Consider the following 22425-nt stretch of genomic DNA (forward strand, 5'->3'; position numbering starts at 1 on the left):
TTCCATAAGCTGTGATGTTTATGGATGGCTTCTTTTCACTGAAAGCTGATGTTTGTATTTTGATTGTTTACTGTTAGTTGACCTTATTGCTGGGGGGTACTCTTCCACAGCACCCTTTTTTCACAGCAATGTTCATATCCTTAATTGACTTATCTTGGTGTGTGATGACTATCTTCTCAGTCATATGACAAGGAATACATCATTATCAGTTGATTCTCTTTGTATTAGAGAGTTCTGCTAGAGCAGATGTATCTGGTGCAGTTTATTATTATGTAAGACATACTGATATTACACAGCATTTAATACCACCAGTTTTTAAATGTCGTTGTTGTAAGATGTCATGATGTACCTTAGGTACATGACACCTTCAATTTTTCCATTACCATTCTCCATTTTGGTTTTATGTTAGTAATAGCTGTTGTAATTGTTTTATGTTTTACAGTTGTACGATATGCAATAAATCATTTGCTCAGTCTGGAATATTGAGTAGTCATTTAGCTATGCACATGAATTCAAAATCATTTTGTTGTGACCAGTGCGGGAGAGCATTTCGCCAGAAATCTCAGTTAAAGCTACATTTACAAAGACATGCTGGTATTAGAAGGTTTTCTTGTCCACAGTGTGATTATAAGTTTTTAACAAAAGGTAAATACAAATATCATTTTTAGATATTTAATTACTTCTTATAGCTTTTTCTGCATTTTGAAAGTTAAGTATAAGTTTTATGGTTTTTTTTTAATTTACTGTTTTGTGGTCTCTTTTTCAATGGTTTTCTTATGTTTGAAATCCTGTATGGTCAAATTTAGTAATTGAAATTTGACACACTTCCTGTTATGCAATCAAGCTGAAATTTTACACACAGCTGTGGTTCTGATAACAATATAATATAGTATATTTAATATTGTTCTAAATCCAATCTGGCAAACATTATTTAATATTGTTCTAAATTCAGTATGGTAGACCATTGTGAAAACATATTTCTCTGTTTACATACGGATAACAAATCATATGTTTCTGTAACTAAGGGTTTGTTGTGGCAGCAAAATGATTTTGTTACAATAACAAAATGGATTTGTTACTATAACCTATTGTTACTGCTTGTTACTGTAAGTTATGATTTTGTTATGATGATAAACTAATTTTTTATTGTAAGTAAATGAATTTTGTTGCTATAACAAAATCATTTCTCATCTTGTCTTTTGTTATTTTAACAAATTCATTTTTCTTTGTGTGAGGATAGTAAGGATTCTTGTGGGAACAAAAAATGAAACCAAAGAACACAAAACAAAAAGAAACTGTAACATAATGTAAAAAAACTTTTACATAAAAATAACCATGCAGTAATACAACGCTAGTAAAGTTAGATAGAATGAGAAAAAAATATAAACCAATGTGAATGAATTGATGGCATTTGAATGAAAAAGTGCAGGCAGGAACCTAAAAAGTAAAAAATAAATAAATTTAAAAAAGTTTTTTAAAACAAAATTCCTGTAAAAACTAGAAAGTAATTTTTCAGTGATTATAAGATAATCAAGATAATTTTCAACATTTGTAAAAAGAAAACTATTCTGGGCTTATAAAATTACGTTGTCTAATCAATATATTTATGTTTGCATTTTTACCTTTATGGATTCTCACAGAACACCTCTATGAATTCTTCAGTAATATTTTATCAGCACACAGTGGTTTTCTTTTTACAAATGGTGAAAATTATTTTGATTATCTTGAAATTACAGAAAAATTAGTTTCTGCTATTCGGCATTTTATATCGCTCCTGCTTCATCCATCTTTAGTAATTCTACTTCCCAAATAACAAAATTCTTCTACCTACATAATCTTTTCTCCTCCTATTTTCACATTCATTGGTCCATCTTTGTTATTTCTAATACATTTCATTACTTTTGTTTTGTATTTGTTTATTTTCATGCGATAGTTCTTGCGTAGGACTTCATCTATGCCATTCATTGTTTCTTCTAAATCCTTTTTACTCTCAGCAGGAATTACTATATCATCAGCAAATCGTAGCATCTTTATCTTTTCACCTTGTACTGTTACTCCGAATCTAAATTGTTCTTTAACATCATTAACTGCTAGTTCCATGTAAAGATTAAAAAGTAACGGAGATAGGGAACATCTTTGTCGGACTCCCTTTCTTATTACGGCTTCTTTCTTATGTTCTTCAATTGTTACTGTTGCTGTTTGGTTCCTGTACATGTTAGCAATTGTTCTTCTATCTCTGTATTTGAACCGTAATTTTTTTAAAATGCTGAACATTTTATTCCAGTCTACGTTATCGAATGCCTTTTCTAGGTCTATAAACGCCAAGTATGTTGGTTTGTTTTTCTTTAATCTTCCTTCTACTATTAATCTGAGGCATAAAATTGCTTCCCTTGTCCCTATACTTTTCCTGAAACCAAATTGGTCTTCTCCTAACACTTCTTCCACTCTCCTCTCAATTCTGTATAGAATTCTAGTTAAGATTTTTGATGCATGACTAGTTAAACTAATTGTTCTGTATTCTTCATATTTATCTGCCCCTGCTTTCTTTGGTATCATTACTATAACACTTTTTTTGAAGTCTGACGGAAATTCCCCTTTTTCATAAATATTACACACCAGTTTGTATAATCTATCGATCGCTTCCTCACCTGCACTGCGCAGTAATTCTACAGGTATTCTGTCTATTCCAGGAGCCTTTCTGCCATTTAAATCTTTTAATGCTCTCTTAAATTGAGATCTCAGTATTATTTCTCCCATTTCATCCTCCTCAACTTCCTCTTCTTCCTCTATAACACCATTTTCTTATTCATTTCCTCCGTATAACTCTTCAATATATTCCACCCATCTATCGACTTTACCTTTCGTATTATATATTGGTCTACCATCTTTGTTTAACACATTATTAGATTTTAATTTATGTACCCCAAAATTTTCCTTAACTTTCCTGTATGCTCCGTCTATTTTACCAATGTTCATTTCTCTTTCCACTTCTGAACACTTTTCTAGTGTAGTTATGAACACTTTTCTAGACTAGTTTACCTCCAGAATATTTTACCAAGGAAGGCACCTCCATCATTCCTATATGAAAATACAGAGAGCCAATGTCCATATATAACGTCAATATTCATTATCGACACTGAATTATTTATTAATGGTTAACATTGTGTATTTAAGAAATAAAAATTTATGCTAAATTCATATAATTTTCCATTTTTCTCTGAAATTGATTACCGAATTATTTCTGGAAAAATTGTACTGGTGGTGATATTTTACAAAAAAATTACTAAGCTAATTAAAATTGATGTAAAATACTACTACTATGTAGTAACTAATATTTGTTTACTCTAAATTCACTAAAGTGAAGGTTCTTTCACTTTGCTCCATGAATTGCTTATAAAGAATAATAATTAAAAGAATTATAAAATTAATGCTTTACCATATAATAATTAATTCTGTATTTTAAATAACCTCTTTTTGCTGTTTTATTTAATCAGGGTTGAGAATGAGAACTTATTTTTATCAGAGATTCATTAAAAAGTAGAAAGGTTTTAAAACAGACATGACTGAAAGAGAATATTGGATTAATATTTTATACAAAGAACCCATGTGATGTCAAGTAAATAGTAGTAAGAATTAGTTCTAAAAGTTAGGTATACTAGATATGTAAATATGTAATTACAAGTCTTATTCTGATGCAGTTTCTAATGTTTACTTAGAAAAATGTTGAAAATGGTGTTTATCATTACTGATATTTTATTTTTGTATAATTCTGTGTTTATTAAAGGTGATATGGAGAGACATCAGAGAACTCACACTGGGGAACGCCCATTTAACTGTAAGTTATGTGGAAAGTCATACACCAGACAACAATCATTGAAAGAACATATTAATAGGCATTATGGGCAGAAACCTTATTCATGTAAACATTGTTTTAAAGGTAAATATATTTATTTCTATTTATGTTTAGTTGAACTTATTTCAGTTCTAAAGTGATGTTTTCTGGCCATATCCCATTATTAGTTTTCATAAAATAAATGTTGCAAATAAAAATTAGAAAAATTAAAAAAAAAACAAATTATAAAAATGATGGTAATATTCATTATTCTGTCTATTGTTTAAAATTGTTATCCCTTATCAGAGATAGTTCTGAATTGAATAAGTAATCTTATGAACTTGTTATCTATTCCAAATTATTGCTGCCGATTTAATGTTACATTGAAAAAATAGTTTTAGAAATATTGAAAAAAAAATAAATAAATAAAAATCATGAAATTAATTTTATTAATCATGGCCCATTGGTATTGATATATAAATAAATTAAAAATCATGAAACTAGAACCGTGGAAAAAGGCCTATCAGTGTGATCTTAAAATTAGAATTATTTTAAATTACTTTAAATTATTATTTAAGAACAATAATGTTTTTTTCTGATTTTTAACTTTTTAACATATTAATACATTTACATAACAGTTAATGTTACTGAGAAACTAATGTAATTATAAAAGCCCTTAAGAATTAATTAGAAATGTATACTAAAACTATTTCTGTTTTTTTTTTTTTTTTTGAGACACTATATACTATTCAAATTAATGAATTCATCTTTAGCAGTAAATATAAGTAAAATATGTTTACCTTTTTATTTATTTTTTTTCAAATTATGTCAACTTTCTAACAATAACTTATAAAAAATTAAATGTGCTAAACTTTATTTATTTACAACACATAATTATGTTTGTATAAAAATTAAACGAAATTAAATTTAAATGTTCTGTTGCTTTACTTATAGGAAATCTGATAAATATTCAGCTAGAAGGAAGACAATGTCATGTAATTCATTTTTATTTTTATAATATATGCATTTTCTCAAATTCAGTATTTTAGAGGAAAGGTAATAGAACTACTGCTAAAAATATTCTTCCTAAAATAAAAGAGATATAAAAAAGTATGCATATCATGTTTACTTTTACAGTTTAAGATTAATTCATTGATTTGAATAAAATTAAATAATGAAGCAATCATAAAGAAGGAAATATATGTATGCCTAGTATATTTATCCATTGCTGAGGGTTTTTTAAAATAAATTTTATGTGCTTATTATAAACAGTAGAAGTGTTATCATTAGGAGACTGTCATCACATTATGTAATTTTCTGTTAAAAAATAAGTATTATTTAATTGCAAAAAAAGTTTAGGAAAAAAAATGTAAACATAGTCTAATTTTTAAAAAACACTGCATTTTTACCTAATCTGTTAATTAAGAATGACGAATTACACTATGGTATAAGCAACATGAGTGTTCTTACTTTTTTCCTTGTTTGTTTTTTTATTTCGGATGAATATGTTTTTAGTTCTACTCAATTCCTTTCCTTTTTGTTTTGGTGTAACTTTTCTCCTTTTGATTTAACAAATAAATTTTTTTGGAAAATTATTTATCAAAGTATACTTTCACCTTATTGGCTGTTATTATGGTGGTGCACCAAACTAATTAATTAGATGGCAATGATTTCTTTAATCAATGGCTATAAAAAATGGAGAAACAACAGTTTTCTTTTTTTTCAGCTTTTGCAGAAATGTCAGCATGTTATAAACATATAAAATCTCACAAAGTAAGTGAAAATACTACAAAAGATGATACAACAAATGCTGATGATATATCTACATTAATTGTAGAAAATAATTTATATAAAGATGGAGGAATTGTATTGGTAAGTGTTTATAGTAAATCATGTTTTTATGAAATTCAAGAACATGAAGACAGAGTTTATGTGTCTATCATTTATTAATACAAAATTTTAACATGATTTTGCTTATGATTTTTAACTCTTTTGTAGTATGTTTCTCAGATAAGTTATAAACTTCTACCTTGCCAAAATAACATAAACCAAAAGAAATTTAATGTGTTTCAGTGTTCTGCTTAATAAATACCATGAACGGATGTGAGCAAATGTTAATTTAAAGGGGTAATTTTCCCTCCAGGAAGAGATCTTGTGATTGGTGAGGAACTGTATAATTTCAAGAAACAGATAGCTGTACTGCAGTTGCTACCATAATGATTGGGGCATATAGGTAGGATAAAGAAATGGTTCCTGAAGATGAGCAGCAACCTTTTCAGTGGGTGTTATGAGAATAACATTTGATATCTATTTAACATCAGGAATTTAGCTTAATCTTTGAAGGCAAGCTGCAGAAAAACAGATCTATCAACTGGGTATGTGTAGAACTTGAGAAGACATTCAGTAATGTGAAATTGAATAAATTGTTTTCAGTTTTAAGGAAAACGGGGATAGATGTAGAGAAAGAATGGTTATCTATGATCCCTCCAAGAGTCAGGTAGCTGCAATCAGAAAAGAAGTCCAGGGAAGGCATTTTTTACTGTAGAAAGGTGTGAAACAGGAATTCATTGCTTTTAAACTTATGGTACATATAAGGATTTACCTTTCGTAAGATTCAGTGACGAATCAGAAGAAACAGATGGTTAACTTACTCTTATTTAAATGATTTGATGGTGACTACTACTGATACCGGACTGAAATAAAGATTTTTGTGTTTTCTTTTAAAAGTACAATTTTTTATATACAGCTATATATAATATTTTATATTATGATGTTTCCAGAATCTGAAGGCTCAGATCCAAGTCAGTTCATTGTTTAGCGCCTAACAATTTATTCTTTAATGTATTAAAATAGTATTCATTTCTCCTTTAATTTTTTTATGGCAGTCACTTGAGTTTTCTTAAAAAAAATTTTGTAGAGTGACCATCCAAGGAAAAAAGTGAAGATCTTAAGATTCATTGATGAATTGAAATAAATAAATTGTTAATTTGCCCTTACTTAGTGCCAACTTCAGAAGTCAAATTTAAAAACAAAAAAAAAAACTTAATATTCATTGTATTTTTAGTGAAGTTTTTAAAAGTTGGTCTCATTATTCACTTTTTGGAACATTTTATTTTATATTTTAGCTGCAATTTAAAATATGGTTTGGGATAAAAAACAAAAGATTCTTAAATGCAAAAGGAAGACCTGAGTAGTTATTGAGAATTATAAGAAAAGGGATGCTGAATTTGGCTCATATATTATTGAGAGTGAACTAAGACTCTTCTAGAGCATGAGAATGCATATTATTTTTTACCCTTATTTTCAGGATCCACCAGAGGAACTCCTACAAAATAAAATAAATAATCATTTTTGATGAGGTTTGAAAACACTCTTACCATATTAAAATTGAAAACCTCTTTTTGTTAGTCTGTTAAAAATCAATTTCAGTTCTTTACTTCTGTTAAGATATGCTGGCACTGATTCTATGTCAAAAATATTTTTGTAATTATTTTTTTTAATATGTAAATATAATTACATTTTAGATCCATTTTTTAATTTCTCTTATGGTAATGATTCTGGTTTTGAAAATAGAGTTTTGAATAATATGTATTTTTAGTAGAGTAATAATTAATACAAGTATATTTCTGTGTTTATGGGCTAGCATCTGGGAACGTTGGTACATTAATTTGTTGTTTTATACTAGCTGCTGTAGTCTTTCTTATGATTGTGAGTATGTGAAGAACCTGAAGTATAAGAGGACAGTTAGGGAGTTTTTCTTCAGAGTAATGTTCACTTTACATACAGTCCATGTGATAAACAGAATGAATGTTTCACTTCTAGGCCTAAAATATTACCTACAATTTTCTGTGGGCTTGGCATGGAATAAATGTTATTTCATTTTCATGAGTAACTTATGACCTGTGTCAAGTTACCTATAACCATTATGGTTATGTCACGTATATATACATGTGTAAACAGGTCATTCAGATAGGGGGAAAAAAAAAAAATATATATATATATATATAAATACACCGTATTTGTTCGAGTACCCCCCGCACTTTTTTTTTGGAATTGGAGAGAAAAAATAAGGGTGCGGGGCTTACTTGAAACATAGCCTTTAGCCAGGATAATTTATGTAAAGTAAACATTTTCTTAGAAATACCTAAATTCATTCACATAAATATAGTTACATTAGGCTTTCGTTTATTTACCGGATGCCGCTTATACAGAATACATCCTTAATTATTAACATCCTGTTCATATTATCGATAGGAACGAAGTTACAGTATTTTTATAAAACTGATTCATTCTGTATAGGCTGCATCCGGTTCTAATGACACTACAGTTACAGTATCAGTTACCCATCGTCATCTTGTCTATTCGCCATAGTCATTGTACTGTTTGTATATGTGGATGGTTATGTGCATTTTATCTGTTTAGTTTATCTTGTAAAGTTTAATACGGTGATTTATTTTAATTACGGCATTAAAATGAATACAAAAGGACAGCGTCTACGATCTTTTACAGTAAATGAAAAACTGCGCATTACAAAAGAGGCTGAAAAAATTGGAAATTGGGCGGCAGGAAGAAAATTTGACATAGATGAAAGCTGCATTCGAGAATGGCGTAAGAAGAAACAACTTCTGGTGAAAGGCACCGGTAATAAAAGGACTTAAAACCTGGCTTAAAAGTCAACATACACAGACATAGAAAAAAAATTGTATGACTGTTATGGAAAAAGGGAAATGCGGTTATGCTGTCATGACAGAAATGTGTCAATCATATGCTCATGAAATTGCTAAATCATTGAATAAAGTTGACTTTAAAGCAAGCCGTGGATGGATAACACGATTTTTTGCACGAAATGATTTGTCAATGAGACGAAAGACGATCATTTCTCAACGACTTGCAGATACTTATGAACAAAAAATATTACATTTTCACAAATACATAATAAATCTTAGAAAAGATAAAGGCTATTTGCCTTCTCAAATAGGAAACGCTGATCAAACCCCTGTATATTTTGAAATGCCATTTGACAAAACCATAAACCAAATAAAGTGAAAAAAGTATTATGATTCGCACTGGTAGTAATGAAAAACAAAGATGTAGTGTTATGCTTTGCATTACTTCTGATGGATCAAAATTATCTCCGTACATTGTTTTTAAAAGAAAAACTCTTCCTATCGTACAGGTAAATGGAGTTAAATGGAGAAAGCTTAATTTTAGATTGGATCAGGTGTGTATGGCAAAAGCGATCAGGAGATTTACGTAATAAAAAAAATACCGGTATGCTAGTAATGGATAGTTATCGGGGGCATACGACTGATAAAATGAACGACATTTTAATAAAGGATATGACAGACCAAGTAATAATTCCTGGCGGATTGACATCTCTATTGCAACCACTAGATGTCTGCATTAATAAACTGTTCAAATCTGCATTAAAACAACTGTACAGTAAATGGATGGCTGATGAAAATTTCTTTCTCATACCTACAGTTAGAATCAAACGCCCAGATTTTAACCAGATTTGTGTTTGGATAAAAGATGCTTGGGAAGGTATTTCCACGGAATTAGTAAGGAAAAGTTTTAAAAAATGCGGAATATCTAATGAACTTGATGGTAGTGAAGACGATCACCTTTGGCAGAGCGACGTGGAGACTACTAAAGTGTATTGAAATGATCCTTTTCAACATGATACTTTCTTTTCGTTTTACTGGCCTGCTGATTCTGAACTAAACTAGTACTTACAGTAATTAATTATTCATGTAATATTAATATTGTAATTTAAATGAGCGAATTAAATGCTTTACTTTCTGAATATTTTCGTATTTACTTATTTTTTTATCATATCTGTTACACTTTAAATTACCGGTATATACTCTAATTTTTTTTTTTAATTTTCGGTCTGGAAAATCAAGGTGTGGGGCTTATTTGTGGGTGGGGAGGGGGTACTCGAATAAATACAGTACATATAATTTAAAATTAGTCAAACTGGAGAATTTGGATATCATTAGAAATAGCTATACCTTTCTTAATACATCGCTTTAATAAAACTGTTAAGAACGCTAGTAGTTTAATGTAAATAACAATCTTAAACAGTGAGAATATTTTATGAAAAATATTTATTTATTGTTACGGCACTAAGGCATTAATCATGAAATGTTGGAGGACACACATTATGTTCGAGTTTTTATTTACTGATCCAAAAGTATTATTATGTTTTATTTTTATTCTGTTAATGTTAGTCGCTTATATAATTATCTTCTTTGTAGGTATAATAACTCACCTTTTCCCCTTATGGAAACAAGGTTTAGCTCAGTTTATGATTATTATTCAACCGTGAAGGTAAGCAAAATAATTTATAGTAAATATGTATTGTGAATATTTATGGATTTAGTCATGTGTGGATGTTCATCATTTTTAGGTGCCATTTTATAAAATCCTTTGATAAGCCTGTAATTTCCTAAATTTAAAGAAGCCTTTGCATCACGTGTCCTGAAAAAATACAAAATCCAATGATTTTATCCATAGAAATTTCAGCTTCTTCACTTCTGTTTCTAAGGTCTTATTATTTCTTTTAGGCCTGAACCTCTTGTAGATTAGACCCACAAACATGACACATTGTAAGTTGCTTCTAGATCTTTACCTGTAAGATCTACTTTTAAGAAAAAACCTGTATCTTTTATTATTCTTCTCATTAATTTCACCCAGACAGGCAAAAGTTTAACCTTAAGATCTAGGCATAAGATTTAATCTTATTTAAAGTATAGATCATTTTGAAAAAAATGCTGAAATAACCTTACAGAGTTATATTCAGATTGGATGTAGACTGTAGTTTGAAGCTCTGTACCAGGAAACTAACCATTAAAAATAGCAAGCTTAACTTACAAATTTATGTATGGAAAGCTTTTTGAATCCATAGATTCATCATCAATTATAAAATCCTAAATCAAATAATCGTTACTATTACTACATGCAAAAATTGATAGTCGATTGTAACAATTGTTAGACCTACATAATTATTATATCTATAATTTTATAGTTTATCATAACCTCAGATAGTATTTTATAATGATGATGAGCCCATGGATTCAGAAAGTTTATTGTATAAATTAAGTCTAAAAAAGCTTGCTATTTTGATGTGTTCGTTTGTGGTTTTTGTTAATTAAGTAATAAGTTTAATTAAAATTTTTACATTGGTTTGAAATAGACTGAAAAGGATGAATCAATTCAAGAATTTGTTTTTTAATATTTGTCATATATGCCCAATACATTATTAATATTTGTCATTTATGTACAATATGTTATTAAATATAATTTTGTTTTCTTTTTGATAATTTTTCTTCAGTGTTACTGTAAATCCTGTGATTGTGTACTGAATACATTCTATTTCTATATACATAAATTGTATTAAAAATTTAAAATAAAAACAGAATTTGCATTAACATAATTTTCTTCTTCTTATTCAGATAGATAGGCATGTGAAAAACAGAAATATTTAATGTGTGAAAAGATTAACCTAATTTTAATGAAGAAAATGCATATGCTGTTGTAAAATTATTCTACAGAGACTTTTGTTATGTTTCCAAATTATGTTTGAGATTGGGCGTGTAGTAACAAAGTTATTGCCTTTGGTAATGTCCATTTTCACGTATTTTAAACATAAAATGGTAAGTAAATCAGTTCTATTTGTTTTTAATCTAAACTTTAATATGGAACTTAATGATTAGTTTTCTTTTTTTTTAATTACAAATGCAGTGTCATAGAAATATTGTAATTTATTACAAACAAATGAAAAATGAGCCGTTTTTCTAATTATTAGTGAACATGCTTTGAGCATATTTCTTTTGAGCTTTTAGAAGAAGAGTTTACATTTGTTTTGTCTAGAGTATCCATGCAGTACACATCAATGAATGTTGGTTAACACCTGTAGTTATAAGGCAAAAAAACATCTACCAATGTAAATGTAATTTCCCTGATTTAGGTGAGCATTTTGTTTTTAAAGCTGTTTTGTAATATGGATTTTGTAGTAGTCAAATGCGAGGTATAATTTATGTAGAATTTACCAATAAATGCTGCTAAATTTTATATTTTATTGTACTTCTGTAATTTAAAAATGAAAGATTTAAAAACATCTGTTTTTTATTGTAAGAGTTAATGTAAAAATCCAAATAGTTACTCTTTGTATCTATGTGTTAATAGGTAATATATTCCACATTAATTGATAGTTATATGTAGCTACATGAGTAAGCTGTATACATTAACTATGTTTGTGACATTAGCAACTTACCTAAGTTGCTGTACTGTTAGCTGGTGTAATGGTTACGTATTGTTGATGTGCTACTACCAACAGTTTGTTAAAATTTTATTTTATGATACTCATTCAGTACTCATGGGAACTTGATCTTGGTCACTTGATCTTAGGGATCAGGTAAACCTGATCCTTATTTGATTGCTGATAATTAATTATTTATTTTAATTAAACGTGTAATTTCATTAAAATTTAATCTGCTTTATTTAAATTTATTTTGTTTTAAGGTAAAAATATATTTTTTAGATTTAATTTACTAAGCATTTGTCACCGTTGTTATTAATATAATTGTATAAATTAAATTTCCACTTACCAGCAATTTCAAAAATGTAAATCCTAGTACTTTCAGAGCTGTTACTCCATCTTCAGGGATTTTCTAATAGACGTTAATTTAAATTCAAATCAATAATCATTTTTAAATTGAACTGTTATGTTCATAATAGTTGGTCGTCAAGAATAAAATTAATTTGTACGTCAATAAGATAGTAACGTCATATTTGTAAGATGTTTGTGACTACTATCATAATAGTAATAGTTATAGTAGTATAATTTTATTCTTGACGACTGACTATTATGAACATAACAGTTTAATTTAAAAATGATTATTGATATGAATTTAAATTAACATCTTTTAGAAAATTCCTGAAGATGGAGTAACAGTTCCGAAAGTACTAGGATTTACACTTTTTAAATTGTTGGTAAGTGGAAATTTAATTTATTAAAAATATATTTATTTATTAACCAGTCTGTTTTTATATTTAAATATATAAACCTTCAGGCCTATACATAAGTATAATTAACCTCTTGATAATGTAGGGAATATTTTTAGTAGTACCATGTGTTTGTACAAGGGTTATTTTTTTCAAGGTCCGATCGGTCGCAAAATAAAAACCCACGCAAAAATCGGATGAACCTTTGTCTCTGGTGTGGCCTTCAATCATACCGCGTCACTTCGTTTAGTTCTGAACGTAAACAGCTAGCACGTAAACATGTCTACAACAATAGCATCTCCTGCCAAATGTGAGGTGCGTGTGGTAATTCGATTTCTTCAGGCTGAGGGGTGTAATGCAACTGAAATTCATAGACGAATAAGTAATATGTACGGTGAAACTTCAGTGAGTGACAGCAAAGTGCGACAATGATGCAGGAACTTTAAAGCAGGACGTACAGATGTTCATGATGCAGGCGGTCAGGGAAGGAAGCAAGTGTTAACCGATGATCTCATTGAGGGAGTGGATTAGGCAATTCGAGAAAATCGTCGATTCACAATTTCTGTATTGATTGATTAGTTTCCTGAAATTTCAAGGTCAGCTCTCTACACCATTGTGAGTGAGAGACTTCAGTACTGCAAACTGTGTGCGAGGTGGGTTCCCAAGATACTGTCTGATCATCACAAAACAATGAGAATAGACTCCTCCCTAACGTTTCTCCAGCGCTACCACAATGAAGGAGAAGATTTTTTGAACAAAATTGTCACAGGGGATGAGACGGGTCCATTTTGAAGTTGAAGAAACGAAAGAACAATCCAAAGAATGGATGCATTCTCATTCTCCCAGTAAGCCAAAGAAGTTCAAGCAAACCTTCTCCAACAGAAAGTGTAGGGGTACTGTGTTCTGGGACCGGAATGGAGTTCTCTTGGTGGAATTCATGGAACGTGGCATGACCATCACTGCAGCCTCGTACTGCGTGACTCTTCAACGTCTATGAAGGGCAATTCAGAATAAGCGGAGAGGAATGTTGTCATCAGGCATTGTCTTTCTCCTTGACAATGCTCGGCCGCACACTGCAGCTGTAACAAAGAAGCTCCTGCAGCGTTTTTGTTGGGAAGTGTTTGATCACCCACCATACAGCCCAGACTTGGCTTCATCCGATTTTCACCACTTTGCTCACATGAAACACTGGCTAGGAGGACAACATTTTGGCACAGACATCGAGCTGCAGACCAGCGTAGAAACATGGCTGAAAACACAGGTGGCTCCGTTCTATGACGAGGGTATTGGAAAGTTGATACCACGCTATGACAAATGTCTAAATCGGAGTGGCGACTATGTAGAGAAATAGCGTAACTATGTAAGTATTAGTTACAAAAAAAAATTTTTTATTTTCACTTTGGTTTTAATTTCGTGACTGATCAGACCTTGAGAAAAAAATAACCCTTGTATTTCTGTATTGTTACACATGAATAAAGATTATTATTTAATAAAAATGATTCAGAATATACAAGGAAATATTATAATATATAATATTTTTAAGAAAATAAACTTCATAAAATATAGTACTCAAAATTAAAAAAAAAAAAAAATCATTACAACTTAACTTTGCTACAGTTTCAGTATATTTTTAATATATGTGATTTTCATATGTTACAAGTTCCCATTTACTGGTATTTGCGTTTCCACTGATACGTTGCAGGACACCCATACCTTGTAATCTTTCTCCTCTTCTAATGCTGTCAGTCGGTCATTAATAGAACTATTTGTGAATTTTATATTTAAATGGTGCGGTAAGAATCTAATTCTAATGTCAGAATTACTTAGTACAGCATAAAAAATAAATGAGGAAAAATGAAAATTCACCTGCCATATAAAGGGAAATTGAAAGGGAGAATGGAACATCTTATTGTTAAGTGCTCATACAGGACATATGTAACCAATAATGCAGTCATCATGTTAACTATAATATTGTGATATAATCTTGAGTTTATTCCCCTCAATGACTTAATTAGCTGTTGAAGTGTGGTCATAAATCTGCCTGTTAGCATTGTAGGCCCCCATATTATTGCCAATTCCTTGCTTGAAAATCTCCATCAGTGTATTAATTTAGATGAAATTAGATTTTAATGCTTTAATTGAACAATCAGATTCTGAATTGCTCTACATCATATAAAAACATGGTTACATTATTTGTCACGGCCTTAAAACAAAGCATAATTCTTTTCTTCATTGGCTATATGTATTTATGATTGTATATATTTCCGTGAAGGTTTGTTTTGTTGAAACTGAATGCCAAATTTTCTGAGCATTTGTCTTATTTGTTACTTAAGCTTATATATCAGTAATTTTTTATATGTTACGTAAGCTAACATTTTACAATAATCATTGGTAGTTAAAACATCTGCTTCCACAGATTCATCTCTTCTTCCTCAGATTCTAGTAGGTTCATCTGCTTCTGACTCATCAGATTTGTGTAAGTAGAAGGTAGAATCTTTTGAATTTTGTTCATAATAAAATACCTAACATCAGATTTCTTTGTGTTATAAGTACTATTTTATTATCGTGACAGGTGGGCTGTGAAGTGAAATTGGATGTTTATTCATTTCTAGTTGTCGTATTTTACCTTACCTTGGAATGAAGAGTGTTTGTATATACATATTCAATATATTTCTCGATATTAATGATGTTATTTGCCAGTTTTTTTATGATAAACTGAATGAGTAAATAATATTTTTAGTTGTAGTGTGTGTTTTTTTTGTATGATGATTTTGAGACTTTAACTTCATCAAGAGATGTTAAGTTATATTTACATACAACAATGCTGATTTTGTGTATTTTTTATTTCAGTATACATACTGACTACATTTTATGGTACGTTACAAGTTGTAAACAGTCACTTTGTAGCATCATTGCTAGCTAAATAGATTTGTAGATTAGCTTTTTGGGAAGGAGTGGATTTTAGTTACAAGATCACGCAGAGCCTACTGACTTATGGAATGCATTGACTAAACAGAAAACTAGTTGTGAATGATCTATATATATATATATGTATATATATATTCAGGATAAAATAAGTAAAAAATTCAATGGATATAGAAGTAAGCACAAATATTTTTTCTGTTTTAATACTTAATAATCTTAATTTTAAATAATTTTATTGCTGTTGGTAAAAGAATAATAAGTAATAGTTGATTAAGTGAAGTCACTTTGTAAACTGCTTTTAAATTACCTGATTGATTTCAAATAGCTACTGATTTCAATGCTACTTTATACTACTGCGAAATTAGCTGAAAAATAATAAAACAACTTTCAAGTAATCTGTCATTATCTAAAATTTCTTTAAATGAAGTAAATGAATTAAAATTTTTCTGGTTTCTGTTAAGCGATAAGAAATGCTAACATATACAGGATGTCCCATATAAAACGCAACCCAACCTTATATTGGTAGGTATTGAAATAATAAAAAGGCATGTGTAAATGTAATTTTTATTGTTACCATCCATTACCTTACATTTAGAGTAAATGTTGGAAGTGGCCGCCATCTTATTGAATAAAGCTTCAATTCTTTTTACAGCGTTTCTTGCAACTTTTTTCAAAGTTTGTGGCTGGATATTTAATACAGCTCGTTCAATATTCGTGGTTTGTTGCTGTAGGCTTTTTCTTTGAGGTAACCCCATAGAAAAAAATCCGCCGCAGTCAAATCTGGAGATCTTGGTGGCCACAAGCCTCGACCGATAACACGATTGCCAAAGAATTCCTCAACGAAATCAGAAGTTGAACCTGCGTAGTGCGATGTCTCACCGTCATGTAGCCAGCAGTGTCTGTCTTCCTCTTCCAAGAGTGCAATGAACTGAAATAAAATATCCTGATATCGTTCTGCATTAATGGTGTACTCAAAAAAAATAGGACCGATTATTTTCTTCCGCGATATCGCGCACCACATGCCCAACTTCTGCGGGTGTAATTGTTTTTCGTGATAAACGTGGGGATTTTCAGCACTCCAAATTCTACTGTTTTGGCTGATTACGTAGCCATCCAAATGAAACCGTGCTTCATCTGTGAAAAATAACGAATCCATAACATTAATTCCCTCATGCAGAAATCGACGGAACCGTTGACAATATTGTAGCCGTTTTTCTTTGTCGGGCTCAAGAAGTTGATGAACCGTTTGAATGCGATAAGGTCGTAATTGTAATTGTTTGGTCGCCTGATGAACAGTTGATTTAGACAAATTAATTTCAGCAGACAAACGTCTGACCGATTTATTTGGCGAGGCGAGTAATCGGCCTTTGATTTCAGTGACTGTATCTGCATTCAACACTGACGCAGATCTTTTGTGTTCCTTGTTATTAACAGAACCAGTCTCTCTAAATGTTGCAACTAACCTTAATACTGATGTTTTGTTAGGAGCTGGTTTATCTGGGTACTTATGGCGAAACAAATCTTGCACTGCAACCATGTTTGATTTCGTCTTGAAGTGTGACTCAACAATGAAAACACGTTCATCTAGCGAAAACACCATCTTGTCTCTAGCAATACACTGAACGTTATGATTGCATTGTTGTTACTATCGGTAGTGTTCTACTGCGTCGCTGCGATGTTCAGATGTTGGACGAGTCCATTTCAGTAACGAGTAAGGGAGTAAGCTTGACTTTTGAAATTTCATGGATGAGTGATTGATGGGTTGCGTTTTATATGGGACATCCTGTATAAGGTTCATCACTAAATAGCCCTATAGATTTGATTTTTGTAAAGGTTTTCAGCATTTTTAATGGTATGAAAATCCTTACCAGGAGGTATATTAATCCCACTGCAAAAAGCAAACGTGCCCTAATGTTTGGCATGAATATACTGTTAATCATCTGTTTTTAACAGTTCATTTTTCTCATTGCCCATATATTGTTATTGGTTGTTATTTTAAAATTTTTCATTTGATTTAGGTGTATCTCTACATAACTTTAAAATTTTATTTATCTTATGAACATCATTTCTAAATATTTTGATCATTGTTTTGGAAATAAATAGAAAAAAATTGTAGAAAGTTATACTTTTACTTATCTAAAAGACCATAAACTGAAAAAAATCATGTTATTCATTCACTGCAAATTAATAAACTAGAAGTATTTTTTTATATTATAAAATAATCTTGTAGATTCTTAAGAAAAAGTGTTATACTCAAAGTTTTAAATAAAAATAATAAAATAGTATAATTAAGGAAACTGCCATAAATTCCAGTTAGCAATGTTGTTAATAAATTATGAATAGGTATATTCAATAGATTGTATATAATCTGTAACAAGCTTAAAAACAAAAGAAAATAGTATCAATTAGACCTATAGATATGTTTGTCCACTTAATAATATGTAATAACCTGTTAAATGCCGTTAACCCAATAACGTGGATTTGAAAGGCTATTCTTTTGCCACCTGTAAAATATGAACCGATCGTTCTATTCATAAGCTGTTATTATCGTTGGAAAGAACAGATTTCAATCTTTAACGTTATGTAGTTTGTATCTGTACATTGTAAAGGGAAATTTTGTTATAGAAATTTGAAGTTGCATCACTGCGGCCAGCGGAGGAAGCCGGTCGTGTGAATATGCTATGAAAAGCATCTCCCACTGCAACCTCGTACGTTAGCTTTGTATTCAGTTTGAATCGTTCGTTTTCGTAGAGCGTATGGACATCGGGATCATTTGGTTAGTGTTATTTCTAATAGAGTTGGTCGAGTTACAAGTGGGAGGGGGATTTTTTGTCAACGTTTACGCAAACTCTTGTGTAGGCTTAGCCTGTTGTCCAAGAAGCTTGTACCGTTATTCAATGTATAGAACAAAGGTAGGAGAATGAGAATAAATTGTCACTTTATATCGCTCCAGCAGGGTGGGGCTGAATTCCATCATTTTCGCATTGTTGCCAAGCAACCCCACGCGTCCCGGTCTCGCCATTCACGTTAGTTTTCATTTTATCTTACTCAAATTTGGACCAAATTTTTTTTTTTTGAATCTGCGAAATGTGCTTTGTATAACTGTGTATAAAAATTTATTTCCGATAAAAAAATTTTACTCTGGAAAGGGTTAAACAAAGAAAGTCACGTATTGTTTCTGAATATTTTTATGCTTGTCGGATTTTCAGCTGTAACATACGTAAAAAAATCGCACAGACATACGGTTCAGTTTTTTCAAATCTATGAATCTTTTTCTATAACCTGTATTTTTTTCTATTTTTTCCGACTATAAATGAATGAGTAGTGACAAATTACAATTTTTCACGCACGTAGTTAGTAGCTCGTGAGAGAAGACTCGCGACCCATGCGGATTTAGAAAGGTTAAGAAAGGTCCTAAGTAAGATGATAACAGATGCCTTGGTTCTGTTTCATCTGAGACATTTCAAGCAATAGCACCTTGGAAATTGGATGATATGAAGAAGGGTAGATGCAGACTGTCAAAGTAACGTGTAATAAACCAGTCTGCACAGGTCACCTGAGTAAAACAATGCTGTATACAGCTTCATTTCATACTGTTGGCATTTATTAGTGGCTGCTGCAGCAGTCTATATCCGTTAAAAATTTAAATCAAATAAGCAATAGATATAAATAGATAATAAACATTTTTTTTTAAATGTTCATGAACGTTTTAATATCAATGGTTTCTTCATAGATATCTGTGTTAAAATATCAGAAAATAATTAACTTTTAAAATATAAGAAACATAGGTCTGTCTCTAATGAACATTTTATTTAAAAAATTGAATAAAACACTTGTACTAAATAGTTTTAGCATTTTCATTAAATAGCTTAATGCTAATGATTTTTTGTAGTGTTTTGTTATTATTTATGTAATTGTTTTGGAGTAGTAATTGCTGTGAAAGTAGTCATAAGAAACATTTAACATTTAAAAAAATTAATAATTTTAATATTATTCTTCTGTTAGGATGTCTTACCATCAATTATTCATTAATAATTAAATATGGATGAATTAAGATGAGAATTTTCATGCTTGTAGGTGGATTTTTAAAGATGCTTGTAGAAGGTAGATATTGCTTTATGTCCCAGCTTCAGCTGGATAAGAAATTAGATTTATACATAATTTCCAGATATATATTATGTTAGTTGATTAATTTTCCCATTATCAGAATAATTGTTAATATTCAAAATGAATTAAAATGTTTGTTTTGATTTTAATTCATATGTAGTATCCAAGTTGATACTATGAAATGCCTGCCTTGCCATATAGAAGGGAAAAAGATTACAGAGCCTACCCTAACCAGGTAAATGTTAATGCTCTCAGATTTTTTTCTGAAACTAGGATGTAACACAGCATTATGTATACTATCACCAAATTATGAATACTATCTGTAGCTGGTACCTATGAATATTGACTAATCAAAGCTGTGTAACAAATTCTGGAGATCTCAAAATTTTTGTGATGGCCACTCTTACTTTTAATTAGGTATAACAGATACAGTTTTAATAAAATTACCAATTAAGTCTTAATAAATAAATTAATAAAATGATTGGTAAGGAAAAGTATTCTTTTGATTGTGTTATTTTTTATTTCAAAATTAAGGTGTAAAAGAGAAATAAATATAGTGGAAAATAAAATATAACACTCTGAAATCATAAGTTTCCACAATATTATTCTGAAATGGACAAAATTAGGAGAATATGTGAAGAAGAATTTTCTTTATGACACATATAGTAAAAGATGTTTCTACTTATATAAATGTTTATAAACAAGAAATTGAAAAAGAGGGATGAAAATCAAGCCTTTTTATTATTAGTTATCCCCCTCTCAATAAATTTGTTAAGAATTGAATGCTTAATAAAGATAGTTGTGCTTTTTAAGTTTAAACTTTTGATAAATTTCAACTTGTTTATTTCAGATGTTTGTCTAAATAACTTGAATGTGAAAAACAAAAGAACTTAAAGTCAACCATTATATGTGTTTCATTTTCAGTTAATTGAAGCAAACGCTAATTGCAGGTATAATTCCACAGTTGGGCATTAATATATAGTATGTATCAAAAAGAATGACCCATTTCAAACATATATATTTCATATTAAAAATGTGTTACAGTTGCAATATAAATTACATACTATTCAAAAATATTTAAAATTTCACTTACCAAATTATAAATGGTCTATATGCCCTTCATCTGCTGCACTGTTAAAATCAAGATGATAGCTGAATTCTTCCACAATGTGTTCCAGACAGTCTTCTTTTATAGAAGCTACTACAGCTGTGATTCTGTTTCTCAGCTCATCCAAATCAGCAGGTAAAGGTGGAACACAAAACACTTTGTTTCACAAGAAACAAGAAAAAGTCACAAGGTGTAATGTCTGGGTTATCTTGGGGTCGAAGAGTGTAGTGCCAAATCTTGAGATCCCGTACACCCTATCCAGAGTTGAGGCGATGTTTCATTTAGAACTCAGTTGTGCTGATAAGATGGGCCCCATCTCATTAAAAAATGGAGTCTTAATTTAGTTGTGGGAAAAGCCATGAGAATAGCTTTTGTCACATTTAAGCCATGAGAATCCTGAAGCATCTCTAGATAAGAATGTCCTGTTACTGTGTTTATTCAAAAAAAGGGCCATCGATTTTTGTAAATGAAATTGCCCAAAAAAAATTAACTTTCGGCAAATCTCATTCGTGCTGCATGCTGTATAATCTTGTGAGAATTCTCAAGTTCCCACATGCGAACAGTGATGTGAAACTGTATTGCTTAAATGAAATGTTGCTCCATCATAAAAATTAACCTGCATTGTGATCTGTCATCTTATATATCAGCTAAGGGGATATCAAAGAAATCTTTACAATTTTCTTTTGTCGCTTACACAAGATCTTATTTCAGTTGTAATCAGTATGCCCTAAAATGCAAGCATTGTATTGACACCTACTAACCGTCATATGATGAGGAATTGTAAGTTCTTTGCTAGCATGATGAGTGAACTTTTTCGGGTTTTGCTGAAAAGCCTCGTGATTCGTTGTACATTTTCCTCTGAAATGTGTAATCGCCCTAGACCGTTCTCCTTACATAAATCCCCAACTCTTCAAATTTATTATACCAGCAAGAAATGTTCTTAGCCAATGTGGATCAGTACTGAAACAATGTTGAAATACGCGCTGAACTATTATTGTGGACTCTGTCTTGCTAAATAGTCAAACCAAAACATCTTCTGTTGCATAGTTGCCATGTTATTTATAACTGAGATTAGTGTGCGTTTGAGCACTATTATTGCAATCTGGTAGGTATTTGAAACTCTCAATTGTGAAAATTTCATTAACTGACCATGCATGGTTGCAAAGGTGTATAGTTTTGAAATGGGTCTTTTTTTTGATACTGTGTATCTAAACCATTGTTTAGACTTCCTTGATATCACTCTTGAGATATGGTGTGTGTACATTTTTTTGAATAACTAAAAACCTTTTAGATATTTTTAAGTATTTTGTGCAAATATAAAATACTAAATGTATACTGTTCCCAATAAGAATCAAACATGAAAAACGATGTCAGTTGAGAGTGAAAAATCACTTAATTGTTGTATATCATGCAAAGTTTGCCATTAGTTCCTTGTTAGTAGCAG

The 22425-nt window shown here is 30.4% G+C and overlaps 1 protein-coding gene across 9 annotated transcripts in view; it reads left to right on the top strand.

Annotated features, from left to right (window-relative positions):
• Positions 1-22425, top strand: part of LOC142323669 (uncharacterized) — a 49538-nt gene that overhangs the window by 23555 nt on the left and 3558 nt on the right. For 3 of the 9 annotated variants that reach the window (XM_075363730.1, XM_075363739.1, XM_075363735.1), the window contains 4 exons: positions 443-645; positions 3785-3937; positions 5559-5704; positions 5906-5992. In XM_075363730.1, the coding sequence (XP_075219845.1) occupies positions 443-645; positions 3785-3937; positions 5559-5704; positions 5906-5917 (514 nt within the window). In that variant the 3' untranslated portion in view covers positions 5918-5992. Of the gene's footprint in view, positions 1-442; positions 646-3784; positions 3938-5558; positions 5705-5905; positions 5993-10092; positions 10166-11289; positions 11491-15691; positions 15943-18391; positions 18525-20723; positions 20824-22425 lie in introns of those variants that run through there. The other 6 variants (XM_075363732.1, XM_075363733.1, XM_075363731.1 and 3 more) reach the window with 6 other exon arrangements.

This window comes from Lycorma delicatula, chromosome 4 (genome assembly GCF_047948215.1).
Source record: "Lycorma delicatula isolate Av1 chromosome 4, ASM4794821v1, whole genome shotgun sequence".
In the NCBI taxonomy this organism is placed as follows: Eukaryota; Metazoa; Arthropoda; class Insecta; order Hemiptera; family Fulgoridae; genus Lycorma; species Lycorma delicatula.